The following is a 19,002-nucleotide window of genomic DNA, read 5'->3' as shown; positions in this document are numbered from 1 at the left end:
AGGCATATAGGTCACAGATTAGTGGGGTAAGTGCAAGAAATTGCTGTATTTGAAACTGTAAAAGAGGCTGGTGTAGAGTAGGATTACATCCAGGAACTTTCACTGTTAGGCCTTTGGGAGTAACTTAAAGAAAAAGATTGTGGGACTTTAATTTTGATAGTGCAAAAGCATGTTTTCAAAAAGAATGGATGTAGTATGTGAATGGGATTTATAATGACAAGAGAGGATAGTTTGGTGGGAGTGGCAAAAACGAAAGGCAGAGGGTGGGAAAAGATAGAAAAACAGAAGAAAAGCAGGGCAAAAATTCAGAAAAATTTGCATGAAAATCATGAGAACAGACAATGGTTAACAAAAGGCAATGAGTTGGCGAGAACTTCTCACCACAAGAGTGGTCTATATAATCCAAAAAATGATTGGAAAAAAAGACCTGATAGGCAAAGTCGTGAAAGGAGACAACATTTTAAAAATTGGCCAGATGGAAAGAGAAAGTCACTGGAGATAACACAGACTACTTTGCCTGGTGAGTAAAGTAATTTAGGAGACAGTAATAAAAGTCGATTAGAGTGGTTTGGCAAAAAACAAATGCATAAATATGTGAAAGGATTGCGTTTAAACAGGGTAAGTGGACGGTAGGAAAGAAAATAGAAATAGATGTCAAATTTGAAAATAAATTGGTGAAAGATGATTGGGAGAAAGCTCTGCAGTGTAGTGAACTGTAGGTAAATCCCTAAATAACAGTGGAATTCTTGTATGCAAATTTGCAAATAACAATGGGCCCATCTACATGCCCGGAAACTGGTACTAGAAAAGATGTAGGGACAAAGTATTGATTAATCTGAGTGGTACAGATAAACAAACCATTGGAATACGAGCACTGAAGGTAGAAAACAGACGGTAGCGTCAGCAAGATAGAAAAAACGAACACAGACAAAAGGGTTACATAAGAAAGAGTGATGACTACATGGGCTAATATAATAATGAAAATTATCAATTATTGATGATATAAAGTAAATGGATAGATAAAAAACTACTCACCAAGCAAGCGGCAGCAGGGGAAAAAACACACACACACACACACACACACACACACACACACACACACACACACACACACAAAAGGATTTAACTTCTAGCTTTCGGAGCCAGTGGCTCCTTCTGGCAGAAGAGTTGGAGGGGAAGAAAGAGGGCTGAAGGAAATGGAAAGGGGTACAATCCAGAAAAGTCACCCAGAACCCCGGTCAGGGGTGACTTATCAGACAGTAAGTCCTTTTCCTTCATCCCTCTTCCTTTCCTTCCATTTCTTCTGCCAGAATGAGGAGCCACTGGCTCCAAAAGCTTGTAGAAGTTAACTCCTATTGTGTGTATGTTCCCCTGCTGCCACTTGGTGAGTAAATTTTTTATCTATCTACTTACATTACGTTATCAATAATTGATTATTTCTGTTGTCACAAAAATATTTGTTGTTCAGCACTTTAAAAAGTGTGTCCCCCCCCCCCCCCATGCAGCAATATCACTAACAGCTCATATTTATGGTGTGGTCATAATTTTTAACATCTTGTCAAAGCTTTCTGTATATTTGGTTTATGTTGTGATTTTCCAGTGTTTGTTTTCACTCTATGGTAAATATTCATTATACATTGATGCTGGGTGATGTGCTAATATGTTGCAGAATGTACAAGCCTCCAGATTACAGCATTGTTCTGTGTTATCAGGCGTCTGAGTCTTTCCAACTGTGTCAATTGTATCAACATTTGCAGGAGTGTTGTGTCAATTACTGCCAATTTCTGATGCAGGAAATTCCACACATCTCCATGTCCATCCACAACCAAATCTGTGGATTAATGTATCAACGTTTCTTATCCTGTGGAAGAAGAGAAAACTTAGTAAGAGGCGATGTCACTCTGGAAGCTGGACTGATGTTTGCATGGAAATGTTTTGTAAAGGTCACTCAGAATGGCTTAAAATTCGTGTGTACATTCATCCAGATGATCCATTTTGATTGAAGATAATTTTCTTTAATTTGGTTACAGAGAGCTGTTGTCAGGAAATTGTAAATGACCTTATGACAGCTTGAACTCTGCTGGGGACATTTTCAGTGACATGTTTAAATTTCTGTGGAGGGATGGCAGCCCATTCTTTCATGAGAGCTGAAACTAGAGAAGGAAGTGATGCTGGATGCTGGGATCTGAAGAGAAGTAGACATTCTAACTCATCCCAAAGGTGTTCCACTGGGTGCGGGATGGGACTCTTAGCAGAGTAGTCTATTTAATGATTAATAGTTGTCCACATACCATTGTCTCACAGATGCTGCTTTATGACAGGATTGTCGTCTTACTGATGCAAACCAACATTGTCTCCAAATTGTTTCTCTACTGTATGCAGTACTCCAGGACTTAACAGCTCGCAGATTTTGAGCATGAGCACTCATTTCTGCTTGTGAGCAGAGCAGTTGCAGTGTGATAGGGAGCGAGAGAAATAAGCATACAGCATGTGGTTGAGGCAATGTGGGAGAAGTGCCAAAGTGGTGAGAGACAGTTTTGATGGTGGTGCCATCTAATAGAAGCAGTGGCGAGTCAGCATTGTGCAAAACTGACAATTTCACTTTTCATCTACATATATACTCCACTAGCTACCAAGTGGTGTGTGGTGGAGGGCACTATTTGTGCCAAAGTCACATTCCCTCCCTCTGTTCCACTCATGGATCGCATGAGGGAAAAACGACTGTCTGAACGCCTCAGTACGAGCTCTAATTTCTCTTATTTTTGAATGGTGATCATTGCACAATTTGAAAGTTGGTGGTATGATCTACATCCTCAATGAAGATCGGATTTTGGAATTTAGTGAACAGTCCCTTCTGTTTAGCGCGTCATATATCTGCAAGTGTGTCCTGCTTCAAACATTCTATGAGATTTGTGACGCTCTCGCAATGGTTAAATGTACCAGTTATGAATCATGACGCTCTTCTTTGGACCTTCTCAATCTCTTGACCCAACTGGTAAGGGTCCCATACGGGTGAACAATACTCTAAGACTGGACGAACTAAAGCGTTGTAAGCAATTTCCTTTGTAGAAAGACTGCATCACTTCAGGATTCTACCAATAAACCGCAGTCAAGAGTTCGCCTTACCCATTACTTGTGTAATCTGATCGTTTCATTTGAGATCATTTTGAATAGTCACACCCAGATACTTTATGGGTGTTACCGTTTCCAAACACTGGGCATTTATTTTGCACTCGTGCATTAATGGGGATTTTTGCTTTGTTATATGCAGTAGGTCGCACTCAACAATATTGAAAGATAACTGCCATTCATTACACCATGCATTTATTTTCTGCAAATCCTCATAGATTTGTTCACAACTTTCGTGTGATACTACTTTCCTGTAGACTACAGCATCATCAGCAACCAGTCTAATGCCACTGTCAATACCATCAACCAGATCGTTTATGTAAATTGTAAAAAGCAGCGGACCTATTACGCTGCCCTGGGATACACCTGATGTTATGCTTGTTTCTTGAAGTCTCTCCATTCAGGACGACATACTGCTCTCTGTCTGTTAGAAAACTTTCTATCCAACCACATATATCATCGGATAGACCATAAGCGTGCACTTTTTGGAGCAAGTGACAGTGCAGAACTGAGTTGAATGCCTATCAAAAGCCAAGGAATATGGCATCAACCTGGGAGCCGGTATCTAGAGCCTGTTGTATATTATGCACAAACAGGGCCAGCTGTGTGTCGGATGACCGCTGTTTCCTAAAACCGTGCTGGTTCTGCAGATGAGCTTCTCAGAGTCCAGAAAGGTCACAATGTCTGAACGCAAAATATCTTCCATGATTCTATAACAAATCAATGTCAGTGAAATAGGCCAGTAATTATGTATGTCCGATTTTCTACCCTTTTTATAGATGCTATGACCTGGGCTGTCTGCAAAAATCCATGGTGAAAACACTGCTGATAGCCTTCTTTGACAACAACAGCATCATCCACAAGAAATTTGTTCCTGCAGGTCATACCATTAATGCTGCATTTTACCAGGTCATTTTTAACCAATTACTACAGTGTATCCAGCTGGTTCGGCCAGAGTTGCACACATCTGGAAGATGGATGCTGCTACATGACAATGCCCCTGCACACTGCATGATCCGTGTGTGCCAATTCCTGGCACAGAAGATTGTGACTGTTCTTGAACACCCTCCAGACTCCCCTGATCTGGTTCCTGCAGACTTCTTCCTATTTCTCCGCTTGATGGTAGCCATGAAAGGTGAACGTTGTGCGGATGTGAATGCCATCAAAGAGCATGTGACAGCCATTCTTTGACTGATTCTGTTGTGTTGGCATAAGAGCCAACACTGTGTTACTAGTGGAGGCCGAAATGCACGCGTTTTAGCTCACACAGGCTGGAGTGAGGAGGGAAGAACTATACTGACGTGAGGTCTGGAACATGAGAAGGAATTAGAATTCAGAAAGTGGACGTAATTAGTTTGATACTTAACTTTAATCCATTAATGATGAACGTCACCCTTGACGGTACATGATTCACAATTTTATCTATTTAGAATACATTCATAGTAACTGAATATGGCGCCTTGCTAGGTCGTAGCAAATGACGTAGCTGAAGGCTATGCTAATCTGTCGTCTCTGCAAACGAGAGCGTATGTAGTCAGTGAACCATCGCTTAGGAAAGTCGGCTGTACAACTGGGGCCGAGTGCTAGGGAGTCTCTCTAGGCTAGACCCGCTGTGTGGCGGTGCTTGGTCTGCAATCACTGATAGTGGCGACACGCGGGTCTGACATATACTAACGGACCGCAGCTAATTTAAAGGCTACCACCTAGCAAGTGTGGTGTCTGGCAGTGACACCACAGATTCCACAGGAGGCCTTTGCTGATATTTTCCAGGAGCTGTATGAATGTTATCAAAAATATGTTGTGGGTGGCGACTGTTTTGAAAGTCAATAAAGAACATTTGTTTGTACCTTTTGTTTTGTTTGTGGTCTGATAGCATTTACCGTACTTTTTAGACACGCCACATATAAAAGCAGTCCAGATTTATCCAAGCATTTCCCTCAGGATCAATTGACTTGTTTACATAAAAGTCGTGACACAAGTCCCCACCCTACTGTCTGTGATGATGGAGGGGGTACAGTATCCATTGCTCCCAGGCCAGTGCTCGCTGGCTACTAGCAGAGCATATTTGCTGTGAAGCTGCAACGCACGAAGTGGTGTAAAATGTGCTTGTATCCTTTGGCATTTAGCATTGTTTGAAGTGCAATATGGGGACTGCACCCTAACCACCACCACCACCACCACCACCACCACCACCACCACCCCCTCCTCCTCCTCCTCCTCCTCCGTATTTTACTGTTGGCTCTACACATACATTTGCCAAACTCAAACCCTTCCATTAGATTTCCACAGGGTATAGCATGGTTAATCACTCCAAGCCACTTGTTTCCAGTAATCCACCGTCCAGTGGCATTGCTCTTTAAACAACCTCACGTGTCACTTATTATTGATTACAGACGTATGTGGCTTATGAGTAGCTGTTAGACCATTGTACCTCAGTCTTTTTAACTCCCTAGGCACAGTCATTGAGACTGGTGGTATCACTTTGGAACTCATGAGTGATTCGTTCTTCTAATTTTGCACTATTTTTTTACGACCATTGTCCATAATGCTCATCATTCCCTGTGTGTCAGTACAAGAGGCCTGTCTGGTCTCGGTTTAGGTGTGATTGTTCATTCATGGTTCCACTTCATAGTCACATGACCAACAGTCAACTTGAGTAGCTTTAGGAAAGTTGAAGTGTCTCTAATGGATTTGTTACTTAGGTGACATCCAATGGGTAGTCCATGTTCGAAGTCGCTGAGCTGAGCTGAGCTCTCCTGACCGACCTACCCTGCTGTTACCATTTCTCTACTGACAATGCAATACACCACACCTCATTTTACACTGACAGGTCCAATTCTCAGTGACATCTAATGGTCTATTACATACTACATAGGGGTGTCCAGATACTTTTCATCAGATAATGTGTTATATTTAGTTATGTAATCAGCATACTACAGTCATACTACCACTGTTCTGAAATATAATGGCCTTGAATTATTTCAATCAATAGTCACTGCTCTCTGATTGACATATATGCTATAATCTGCCTAACAGTGACCACTGTTGCAATAAAATAGTGTCTGTTATAAGTTCTGATCTCCCGTAGTATTAACTTAACTGACAGTGTTCCTATGAATTTGCAATTGGACCTTTTAGGGAGAGTCTTCCAACAGTCACAACTGATTTTCCCCCACTACTGATGACACATGCTCACTATTCACTATCATTGTCCATGTGACACTACAATGCCCTGTCTGCCGGGAAAGGCAGGAGGGTACAGAAAGTTCTAGAAGCTAAAGCTCATCAACAAGCAAGTGCTGCTGGGTTGCTTGCTGCTAAGGATATCAATAAAGGTATCCTTTCACAGTTTATTGTGTAGTGTGCAGATTCTAGATGTCTGCTCATTTGCACTGTGGCATTATATCTCAATAATTTGTATATGAATATTATGGTAGCCAAGAGGCATCATTTATATGAAACTGCCAGGGACAAAATTAATGACACTCCATAAATCTTCTTGCTGGTTCCATTACCCCGTAGTGTAAGGGCGAAAAATTTTTGTACTGTACAGTGGATAAAGCCTTTTTCGGTTTTGCCGATATAACTTTATTTTTTTAATGTATAATTTTAGTGGTACTGAATAATTTATTAACTGGGTTTCTTTATGCTTACATACTAATTTAGTGCAACAAAGGACAGCATGTAAACATGGACTGTTTCAACGTGTGTAATTTATGTTACTAAAATACTATCCTGGAACCGAGTACCAGTTGCGTTGTGGAGCAGCAGAAATTCCATTTTCAGTATTTCACATAATTATTGACTGAATTTAAAATGTTGTCATAATGTACTCATTTAGAGATATTATCTTATGTTAAACTTTTAACACAATAATAAGTGTGTTACATTTATAAACTGTATGTTTGTCCTGAGGGAAAGTTCCCGAACTTCATTCATCCAGTATTTGAGAATGAGAGCACTTGGCAACTTCCAACAAATTTTACACGTAATTTCAAACATTTACAAAACTTTTTCTTGTGATACCCCCCGCCCCCTCCCTTCCAACATACACACACACACTCAATGAGAGAGAGAAAATTTGTATCACTTACTACATTTTTGCTTTTCATGCAGTCATACTTCAGCTAACTTTAATCGCAACACAGTTTGCAGACAGTATCCACATATAATGCTGAATGTACCTGAAAATTTATCATCTTTTATGACACAGTTCGGGAGATATGATGTCATAAACACTGATGTGTGTGAAAAACCAGCTTTTGCTTAACATGCAGTGCAAATTACCCAGTTCATATTCATCCAGTGTTTTATAATGACAGCAGTTGGTGATTTCCAAAATTAAACATTAACTGAATTTGCCATCAGTGCTTGGCAGAATGTGATGATAATATTAAATAGGAAAATATTTCCTCATGTTCAGCAAAATTACATTTATTTATACAGGAACCGGCTTTTGGCTTCTTAGGCCATTTTCAACTAACATGTGAATGTCGCAAAAACAGGTAAATGTGGGCAACTTACACAGATATTATTTTTGCAAAAAAAAAGTAATTATGTTTACTAAAAGAGGGCAACAAAGGTTTGTTTCTTTATAGTAAGAGATAAATTTAACACCTTATGAGATTTAAAAGGAATTAACAATTTTAATCTAATATTTTTAGTAAAAACTTAACAAAGGGAAAATATGAAATAGTGTCCAATCATGTATACTAAGCTGGCATTCTGTGTTACGTGTTGGCTGATTCCCAGTACTGTTTTTTTTTATTATTTTTTTACAGAATGTAAAAACTTCATATTCTACATCATACGAATGGGTTTCTGTTGAAAGATGATCAGCAAAGGTTGAGTCTCGATACATGAATCTCCAGCATCTCAGATTACCTAATTGGTGCAGCTCTGCCTGACTGACCAATGGAATTTTTCACACCGCTTACATGTGATTTTTATAGACATCACTCTGTGCCAAGGATTGCCATTTGGTATGCTGTTGGTGTTATAAAATGCAGGTCTGAAGTTACAAGACATTACCTCTTTTGCTAGGTTGTCTCAATTTGGCCATATATGGGATTTTACATCAGCCTTCATAACTGCTGAGTGATTGCACTTTCCCAGTGTACAGATATGGTGTAATTTTACATATTTCTGTTTTTTGTAGTATATTATCTTTCAGGGTAGAGCTATAGCCATTGCTGGAAGCAGTGTGTTTGATGGTCTGTAGTTCTATTTGAAAGGCTTATTCAGATAATGGAACAGATACGAGGTGAGGTACCATTGAATGGAAAGCTGCATGTTTTGTGCCTGTGTGAACTTGGAAGGATTGCTGTCTCTGTAGCCATGTTTTTTCTGTAAATGCTACGTAAGTGTCAGTGTGGCAGTTAGTTTCTGTTCCAATAATCTCCTGTACATACAGTTAACTGCAGTTGTTAGTGTGCATGCATGCACACGCACACATGTGCGCCGCCTCCCCCCCCCCCCTCCCTCACACACACACACACACACACACACACACACACACACACACACACACACACACACACACACACAAGCCAGATCGCAGTTGTGTTTCGTACAAAATATGGTTCAACTTTCCATTATAGTTTTGAACAAACTGATGCTCATGATGGCTCCAGTTATTAATAAGTCTGCCCAATATTTGTAGCGTTGTCTGTTATATCCTGATGAATGTTCCCCTCCAAGTGTTCCAAAGTTTGTGGCTTATCGGCATAGACGTGGGCTTTGATGTAGCACCAAAGAAAAAAGAAAAAAAAAAAAACCAGTGGTATTAAATCACACGACCATGGCAGCCAGTTCACAGATCCATGTCTTGAGATGATCTGGATGCCAAACTTCTCCCTCACCAAACCAAACGTAGGATCACCCGTTTGGCACACAGTGCTATTCTGCTGGAACCACAGGTTTTCATTGTCTGTGGTCTCAAGTTCTGGCCATCATAGTTCACGTAACATGGATCTGTAGCAGTTGCCATTGATGGTAACAGTTCTTCTCTCATCATCTGGAAACAAATAAGGTCCAGTGACACTGCCACGCACTAAACTGTACCATACAGAGTGTTTTTCTGAATGCATTGGCACGTAATGGGTCACTTGCGGGTTTTTCTCACCCCAGTAATGACAGTTTTGCATATTGGCAAAACCACTGAGACAAAAATACGCTACATCTGAGATGATGGTTATTCCATTTAAATCAAGATTAGTTACTAACTGCTGTACAGCCCAGTCAGCAAATTCATAATGCAGTCTGTGATCGTTTGGCTTCAGCTCTTGAGTTAGTATAACTTTGTGTGGGTGGATGCCCAAATCCTTTTGTGAGATTTGCCAAGTTGGCATCTCAGATAGCCACAACTGTTTATATTATGTTGAAGCTGACACATTCAGTTCTTCATCAGTACTGGTTTGTGTTATAGGTTTTTATTCCTCTGGACAAATACCACAGTACAGTCAGTCACTGATCTTGTATTGTATTTTTATGCCTTTGTAGGTGTTTATGGAGACGTTATATTATTGTTTTTGGTCCACAGCACATCCTCGTATGGATGTGAATGAGGCTAATCATGCTGTATAATTTTTCTGACACAGTAATGGAAAGGTGTCTCAGTTGTTGACATCAAATGCCAGTTGTGGTGGACACTTAACCTGGGAGGTGTTTGTAGTGCACAATACCCTCTTTGTACCACCAAATGCAAAATATTATCTGTTCACACTGCCCTTTGCTCAAGGAGATGTCTTTTTATTAAGATTGTCATTAATTCCTCTGTAAGAAGCTAACATAAAGGCAATATAACTTGTCATCAGTATCAATTTTTCATAGGAATGCTCCATGATCGAACTGGTGACATTCAAATAAAAATTCAGTGATAGTCACCCCCCTTTGATTCTTTTTACTTTGAATTAGAGCATGCCATACTCCTACAATTGATTTTTAAATCTTGCCTATTGAATGCAAATGTTGCACAATGGTTCAATGCTTGCAATTTATCACATGTCAGTTAATGAGATTTCCTGAATGTGGAAAATCATTCATGCCAAAACAAACTTTCTTTAAACAAGAAAATCCTTTTCTGATCATACCCGTCCAGTGGCACTCGCCCCACACACAGTATAAAAATTTCAAAACTGTGTATGGTGCCTTCCTCTATTAAATCCCATTCGAGCAGTACGAGGTATGATCAAAAAGTAATGGGAATTTTTTTAATTTCCGAGGCTTTGTACCGCCGATTTTCAGTTTTTTTATCTTGTTGGTACTCCTGTTCCTGATGAATATTTGCTTTTTCAACTGTTTTGGATATTTAGTTTGTTGTTGACAGTCAAAAAGGTTGTATGTGTTTCTGAGTACTCTCCAAATTCTTACTTTTGAAAACGATGGATCAACGAGCTTGCATTAAATTTCGGCTTTTGGTGAATCTATCATAAGTAAGACAAGAGTTTAAGAGTGGTACAAATATTTCACAGAGGATCGAGAATACGATGAAGGTGACGACCACCCTGGACACACTAGCATATCAACTGCTGACGACAATGTGGAAGAAGTAAAGAAAATGGTTCTGGGAAATTGCTGAATCAGAGAGGTTGCTGCTGATATTGGCATATCCTTTGGCTCATACCAAGCAATTTTTTCAGATGTTTTGGGCATGAAGTACGTAGCAGCCAAGTCTGTTCTGGAATTGTTGAATTTCAACCAAACACGTCATGTAGACGTCGCTCAGGAATTGCTGAATGGTGTCGACAATGATCCAGAACTTTATGATGTCAAAACCAAGTCCCAGTCATCCCAATGGAACCTGCCTGAAGAGCCAAGACTGAAAAACAATCAACTAGTTCTATAAATTCGTAGGTTCTTCTTACTGTTTTCTTCAATTACAGTAGGATAGTGCATCATGAGTTCCTGCCTTCTGATCGTACGCTCAATAACTAATACTACCTGAAAATTATGCTCTGTTTGCGTGAAACAGTCTGAAGAAAACAACCAGCATTGTGACAAAATCACTTATGGAAAATGCATCACAGTAATGTTCCTGCTCACACCTCAATGCTGGTTCATAATTTTCTGGCAGAAAACAAAACTGTTATGTTGCCTCAGCCACCGTATTCACCCGACATGGCCCCCCTGCGACTTCTCTCTATTTTCGTTGCTGAAGAGAACTGTGAAAGGACATACTTTTGCTACCATCAAGGAAATGAAAACAGAATTGCTGAAGGAGCTGAACACCATAACGAAAAGTGAGTTGCAGAAGTGCTTTCAAGATTGAAAAAATGCTTACGCAAGTGTATGATACCTAAGGGAGATTACTTTGAAGGGGACAAAGTTGATGTTGATGGATAAAGATTCTTTAAAAGAAGTAAGAATTCTGTTGCTTTTTGATCACACCTCACATGTCACAAAATTTAAGACTTTTCCATTTGAAACTATTTTATAACACTTAAACAATGTTCATAAGAGTCAGATATGCAAAATCCAATTTGTAACTGCAAGACAAATCCAGCAGCTGCAAGTAAGGAAATAAAAATTCATAAATACATGCATAGCAACCTACACATGTTCAACTGCACTGTAGTTTATCAATGTTAATTCATGCAGAAAATCAGACTATAGTGAGAAATAACTTCATGCTTACCAGTTTGAGAGCAAAAACATGCCAAAGCTGCTCAGAACCACATCCACCTGGTAAGATGGCAGCTGGCATCAGGCAGCCAGTAGCATGTAGTTGGTGGTCAGTGCCCACTGTAGGGTAAGAGAAATTGTGAGCGTATTATCATTTTGACGCAGCCATGAGTGCTTGTGCAGAAACGTTTATTGAAGATTTTGCTATAAGTGGCAGATTAGAAACTAAAGTGAAGTAAGCACCACTTATCGATGAGGTCTTAGGTCTGTTCTGACTGCTGCCTACGAATCAGTATGAAGAGCAGTTTAATGATCATGGGGCATATAATCAGCATGTTGTAAGTCTCTCCATTCATGACTGCCAGTAGATGGTGGTGATGCTTCTTTATTCAAGCAGCTCCTCATTTGGACTCATAGGGGCTGAGTGGACCCAGTACCAGACCACCCTTCATCAGAGAAAAAAGTCTAAGAGGGTACCGGGTGTCAAACCCAGGTCCTTCTGCACTGAAGACAGTGATGCTAACCATTGCTGTGGAGGTGGTTCAGGTTCCATCTGACTGACACCTGTAGCAGGCAGCCAACACATGGTTTTAAATATGTCAAGGAATGAGTGTCAACATCGTGTGATATTTAGCTATAGACTCTGAGCAGGTACAGCACTGTTACAACTTGAGAGGAAGAAAGCACTTCCTCCAGACTCTTCCAGTTACTAAATGTTACCGGGTCATGCTGATTGACCAGACTTAGAATTCTGAGGGGCGACCAGTTTTATTAGCCTCTTAAGTGATAAACTCACTTTGTCACTGCAGCAGCTGGCCAGCAAACAGGTTTTATGTCACAGTGTGTCCGTCACACACTATTTTTCGACATAGATGCCTTCATTCTTTATGAACTTTGTGAGTAAAAATAAGTTTCCCACCACCTATTTGGTCCATAATTTGATGGAATTCTGACCCTCATTGTCGGTAGGAAACCCTTTTTCACTCATAAACGACTTCAGCGAGTTGAAGATATGATAATCTGAAAATGCCGGATCAGAGCTGTGAATAGGTTGGTTGATGATATCCAAGCCAAATGAATCCAAGAGTTGTTTTGTGGCATTCAATGTATGTGGAGATGCATTGTCATGCAATAATTAATACTGCCTTTGTTAACATTCTCCTCCTTTTGTTCTGTGTCACCCTCCATAGTTCTTCATGGTTTCACAGCATAGTACAGTATTGTTTCCCCTTGAGGGCAAAAATTCAAACAGGAAAATCCTTATATGGTGTCAAAAGACAGGCTATGATTTTTTGTGCTGAAACAGACTCTCTTCACTCATGGTGACGAGGGATAATGCCACTATATTGATTGTCTCTTCATCTCAGGGTTGTAGTGAGCCATCCAGATTTCATTGGCAGTCACAATAGTCAAGGAATTGTTCACCTTCCAGTCCAAAGTGCTAGAGCAATTCTGATAAAGACGCAGTTCTGTTGACTTTATTTTGATCTGTGGGCTGTTGTGCTACACACCTTGCACACAGTTTTCGAAATTAAAGTGTTTAAATAATTTTATGCAGAAGAGATTTCTGGAAATATTGCGCCATCTCATCCAAAGTCAGTTGGGAGTAATCGAAAATCATTTATTTGACCTTGTTCACCACCTTATCAGTCACAGTTGTGGAATGTTCACCCCTTTGTTTATTTTATGAACATTTATTCTGTCAGCTTTAAAGTTGTGACACCATTTGTGAACATTACTGAGATTCATCACACCATCTCAGTAAAGTTTTGATTTCATTAAAAATCTGAAAGTGTGTTTTCCTTTGTAAGAAGAAAACAGATTGCACTCATCACCTCTCAGTTCGTGGGATTCAGAGTAGAAGGGTTCATTTCAGTACAGCACTAGAACAAGAGTTTTGAGCCAACAGACAAACAAGCGTGCATGCCACCGTCAACACTTTATCACTGAACATAGTGGTGCTAACTTTGCTGAAAAAATCCCTTTAGTTGTTGGAGGCTAAGTACTCTTACTTTCTAGTCATGCATCTTGTAACAATCTAATGTATTATTTTGAAATTTTTGTCTCACCATCATGTAATCCCACTATTACTAAACAAATTTATAGCAGAACTGAAGGAATCTTCCTCATTTCGAATTCTTATTTTGAGCCTATTTTCTCCTGTAGCTCTATCATTCCTATACTATGAGAGCATACTTGACATGATAAACCAAAAATTATTATGGGAAACACTGGAAAATATTGGGAGTACCAGTGCACCTGATATCAACAATACAATCTCAGTATGTGAATAATATAGTAAAAAGATTTGGACAGAGTAGTGGAACAGATTCATTATTTTCTGAAGATAAATAGCCAAGAATCAAAATGAGGTCTGTAAGTTAAGTCCATGTTACTGCTAAATATTGAATGATGATTTTCACATTTAAAATTGAAGTGATGCCTGTCAGGCAGTTTGACAGAAAAAATCAGTGTAATCTGACTGATAGTGTATCAGTGTAAGCATGCAAAGTTGAAAGTTTGTGAAGTGATGTCCCATAGATTCCAGCATTTATATAATAGTATACAGTTAACACTGAAACATAATATTAAAAGCAACAAACTTGCAAAATCATGTCCACAAAATGGCAGAATTACAAAACTGATCCTGCAGTATAGTTTGAAAGGAAATCTTAATGTAAAATGCCCTGTTAAAAGATGACTTTTAATTTTATAATATTATTACCCTATTAAAAGATGACTTTTAATTTTGTGTTACTATTATTATTATTATTATTATTATTATCATTATTATTATAATACTATGGGGGCCTTAATTTCATTAAATTATATTTTGTTGAATATACATATTGCACATTTAGTGTACTGTTATGCATTATGTAAGTATGCATTGTGGTTTTTGCCCGAGTTTTTTGGAAGTCTGAGCAATACCCAAACACAGAAAAATGCAATATCACACTTTATCTCATCTTCCTTGTTGAATAGCATGTCCATGTATCATAATACTAGGAAATGATTTTCTGTAAAACACACTGAGAATGATTAATTGAAGATAGGACAGAACGTGTTAGGAATATGTTGTAAGCAAATCCTATCAGTTGGGTCCATTGCATGACAATGGAGATAAATAAAGGCACTTTTTTTTAAAAAGGTCAGGAGGAAGTTATTAAGAGTAACACCATGGGCACTGGCTTTATGTTTTGGAGAGGCATGGTTCAAATTTGCATCCAACTATCCTGTTTGAAGTTTTTCATTGGAAAAAAAAAATGCTTAATGCAAATAACCAGATGGTTTATTTGAAAGGATGAGACTGATTTTATTTCCTATACTTGTCTGGTTGGAAACTTGGATTCATCATTAATTACCTCATTGTAGGCAGTATGTTAAACTCTTATCTTCCTGCTTTCTATATTTACAATTTTCGCCAAAAACAGTTGATAATTCCAAGAATGGTATGAGAAAAAATAATACTTTGTATAAAAGTAGTGGAGAGGCACATAAAATAAGGTTCTGTGATGGTGAGCTACTCAGGAGAACATGTCATACAAATAGTGACTTTGGGTTACAGGAAAAATGTGCACTCAATTGCATGGAGAAGTACCTCAGCATGAATCAGCGTATTTCGCAGAGGTTCCAGGAATTCCAGATGATTGCTAATGAGAATGCAATGGCAGCAGCACAGAAGATGGGAGTAACACCTCAGCGGTGACTTCTTGCAGGATTGCAGAAAAGTATCAGCTTTGTCTGTTGAATTTTACAGATGAGATACTTATTTTGTACAAATTTGTATTTTTTTGTAATTATAGTATATTGGTGTGTTCCACCTACAAAAACTTATTTCTCTGTAGATAAGAATCCTTACAATAAAAATTTTTTGTGCAACTATCTTCCTTTTGTAAGCTTAACTACTAAAATAAGATGTCTATTACTAATTTTATCAGGAAATTTCTTTATGTCTTTCAATCGTCTCCTGTCAGTGGGTAAGTGTTGAGACTACAACTCAGAAGGTTTAGGGTTCAAGCCCCAGTCATTCCTAGTATTTTTTTTTTCTTTTAGTTCTTTCTCACATGTGAATAGTTTGCTACTACAAGCTACATCATGATTTGACAGCCACTGTGGGTGCCCATCAGCTTATAAGAAAATACACACAGAAAGATGAGGAAGTAAAAATTTTATTATAATATTATGTAAAGAAGTAGTTCCTTCAGTGTAAGCTTCGGGGACAATCACTGAGCAAATACAAACTGGGGGCGTCTAGGCTGTTGTCCAAACCTGTTTAACACCTTGTTAGTGAATTTCATGTCCTTCACCTCTGTTCTGTGAAACTGAGCATGCACAGGCCACTGAGCTTCTTGTCTCCCATTGTAAACTGATTTCACATCTTGACACATTGTAACATACTAAATATATGTTCAGTACTACATGTTGTTGGTGGAATAGCCAGGCCAACCATGATTGCCTCGCACACAGCTGGGTTAAGCGGGGCAGCTTCTTCAATCAAATCTGCATATGCCATGGATTTATTTGTCACATCATCCACAACATTTGCGTTAAACATTTCATACCACATGGTAGCCTCGGGAATAAAATTTTGTAAAAAGCCTCCATAAAAAGTTCTGTGTGAGGCCTTGTCTAATTTTCATATTTTTAGGTTGGATCTGTGTAAGTAACAATGCTCTTTTGCGTGTAGAAGAAAAGTGGCCTCTCGGAGAGGAAGTTACAGAGTCTAAGTATGGCATGAAGACAGATATTTGAATAATCTTTCTACATTTACATATAGTTGATTTGATCTGTATGTCTGCCTTGCCACCAATCGAGGTCATTTAAATTCAACAAGAGTTCTCAAATTTTTTAGTTTTCTCGAAGATGATTCTGAACTCCCTCAAGGCATTATCACTGTGTGATTGAAGCACATACATTAATTTGTTTATGTGGTCATGAATTGTCTTTAAGTTTATATTTACTTGTTGTAGTTGGTTGCTCGTGTTCATGTTTGGCAGAATAGGCAGCAGACACTAAGAGCTTAACAATACGTGTTGGACTTGTTGCAGTCACGTATAGATGAAGCACTTTGGTTTTCGTTTTCAAGTTTGATGCGTTGTGAGAGAGCTCTTCTAGAGCTCATATAATTCTAATAAGGTTCTCAAAAATTTTTTTGATACTCTTGTACTTTGCTGTCCAATGTGTTTCCCAGAAGGCAGGGATATTTTGGATTTTATGTTCATGCAATGTGATCTGTCCCAGCAGCATTTCTCACGTCACTGACATTGTTCAGGACATTGATGACAACACTTAACCTGTGCCTTGCTCAGTGGAAGAATAGGGCTGTGGCTTTGAGTGTATGCAGTATTATGATCTTTACACAGATGCATATCTCGCAGAACTTGGAAGCTGCAGGTAGCAAGTTTGCAAATGATCATAAAAAAAAGTTATGTCAGTATGATAGATAATTCAGCAAGTCAACCATATATTATTAAAACACAGTGCGTATAGGATTATGCTGAAAGTGGATCAGAGAGAGCTATTTTTTCACCTGCTTTGCACCCTTGTTTTTTCTTTCTTCCTCTTGTTTCCATGTTTTCCCAAAACATAAAGGTGTTTACACAATTTCACCTGACTAACTTGCTAATGCAACTGCAGTTGTGACATAGTCCTGAAATGGTCTACTGTTAATCAAATCATTGAGCACAAGTGAAGGGCAATAACTTATGGAAAGGTCATGCTTTGTATAAAAATAAAAGTGTGTTAACTTCACTCATTATAAAACCCATACTAATTCTCTTTCACCAGCTATCGACAGCCCTTCGAAGAATTATTAATCTCATTGAAAAAGTGTCTAGTCATTCGTATATCACAGTGCATAAGAAAGGTGTGCATGTTAGCTACGTATGTAGCAAAATACTGCTTTGCATGCTATCATTTGCCAAAAATTGTCGCATTCGGGAGGACGACGGTTCAATCCCGTCTCCGGCCATCCTGATTTAGGTTTTCCGTGATTTCCCTAAATCGTTTCAGGCAAATGCCGGGATGGTTCCTTTGAAAGGGCACGGCCGATTTCCTTCCCAAACCTTCCCTAACCTGAGCTTGCGCTCCGTCTCTAATGACCTCGTTGTCGACGGGACGTTAAACCCTAATAACCACCACCACCACCAAAAATTGGTTTCGGTTTGTCAAACTGTTTGAGTTCTGAAGGATGATATTAGTATTTCACTTCCACTGTCACTTGCACAGATGATTGGAAGAGAGTGCACTACATACTATCTATTTTCTCAAGATTGGGAATAAATATAGATCTCACTCCAAGTTTAAAGAAAAACTAAATATGTTAGCTCCATTTCATATGCAGCAATACATGGACTAATGTGCACCAAATGCAAACTTCTTGTGACCCCTATTTTTTGTTGAAAAATACTCAAATTTAGCATATTAAATTAGTAGATATAGAAATATCACAATAGCTATGACTGTTAACAAAATGATAGGCAGTTCATAGTGAAGCTGACAAGTGCAGCTATGAGATTTTTTACAAAATAGTTTTAATCATTTGAGAGAGGTTGCAACTGGCATGTAAATACCAGCATTCCTAAAGTATGCCCAAGGTAAGCAGAGAATGTTTTGGTCGTAACGGATGAAGCTCACTGTTCAGTATGCGATAGACAAGTTGCCGCCCCTTTGGAACCGAGGGGTGGACTCTCCTAATACTGAGAACAAAAATTTGTTTCTGTGCACCGACCAACTGACCAGATAATCCTGTGCAAGCTCTACTTGTCTTTAATAACATTTCAGACACCAGCTATATGACCATCCATTGCAACACAGACCTCATCCCTTCCAACAAGCTTGTTCGGATCCAAATTACAATCTTCTAGAAACTGAATAATATTCTCCAAAATGGCTTTTGTTTACACTGTTGGAGTGGCACATCTCACAAAAATTCTTCTCAAATTATTGGTGTTTTGCTCACTTGATCTCAGGCAGAAAACTAACTCCAATCACTAATTATTGTGTGCCACTATGTTGGCACTCTTGTCTGCCAAAACCAAAAAAGCAAAAGTTTGCTTCATCTCCTGAATTATTTTGCTTCCTAGAACATCACAACAAGTTTCAGTCACTTCAGTTGGAATTTCATGAGATATATACCAGTAGGTTTTACCTCGTAATTCTAAATTAAGGCTTTTGTTTACACTGTTGGAGTGGCACATCTCACAAAAATTCTTCTCAAATTATTGGTGTTTTGCTCACTTGATCTCA

At 38.9% G+C, this 19,002-nt stretch overlaps 1 protein-coding gene across 1 annotated transcript in view; it reads left to right on the top strand.

The window, feature by feature from the left end:
• Positions 1–15,636, top strand: part of LOC126203172 (mitochondrial import inner membrane translocase subunit Tim9) — a 33,889-nt gene extending 18,253 nt beyond the window's left edge. The window contains exon 4 of the mRNA XM_049937413.1: positions 15,320–15,636. Within this exon, the coding sequence (XP_049793370.1) occupies positions 15,320–15,460 (141 nt within the window). The 3' untranslated portion in view covers positions 15,461–15,636. The remainder of the gene's footprint in view (positions 1–15,319) is intronic.
• The last annotated feature ends 3,366 nt before the right edge of the window (positions 15,637–19,002 follow it).

The sequence above is a fragment of the Schistocerca nitens genome, chromosome 9 (genome assembly GCF_023898315.1).
Source record: "Schistocerca nitens isolate TAMUIC-IGC-003100 chromosome 9, iqSchNite1.1, whole genome shotgun sequence".
NCBI lineage: Eukaryota > Metazoa > Arthropoda > Insecta > Orthoptera > Acrididae > Schistocerca > Schistocerca nitens.
The sequence above is the reverse complement of the archived record's forward strand: the minus strand, read 5'-3'. Positions and strand labels throughout refer to the sequence as shown.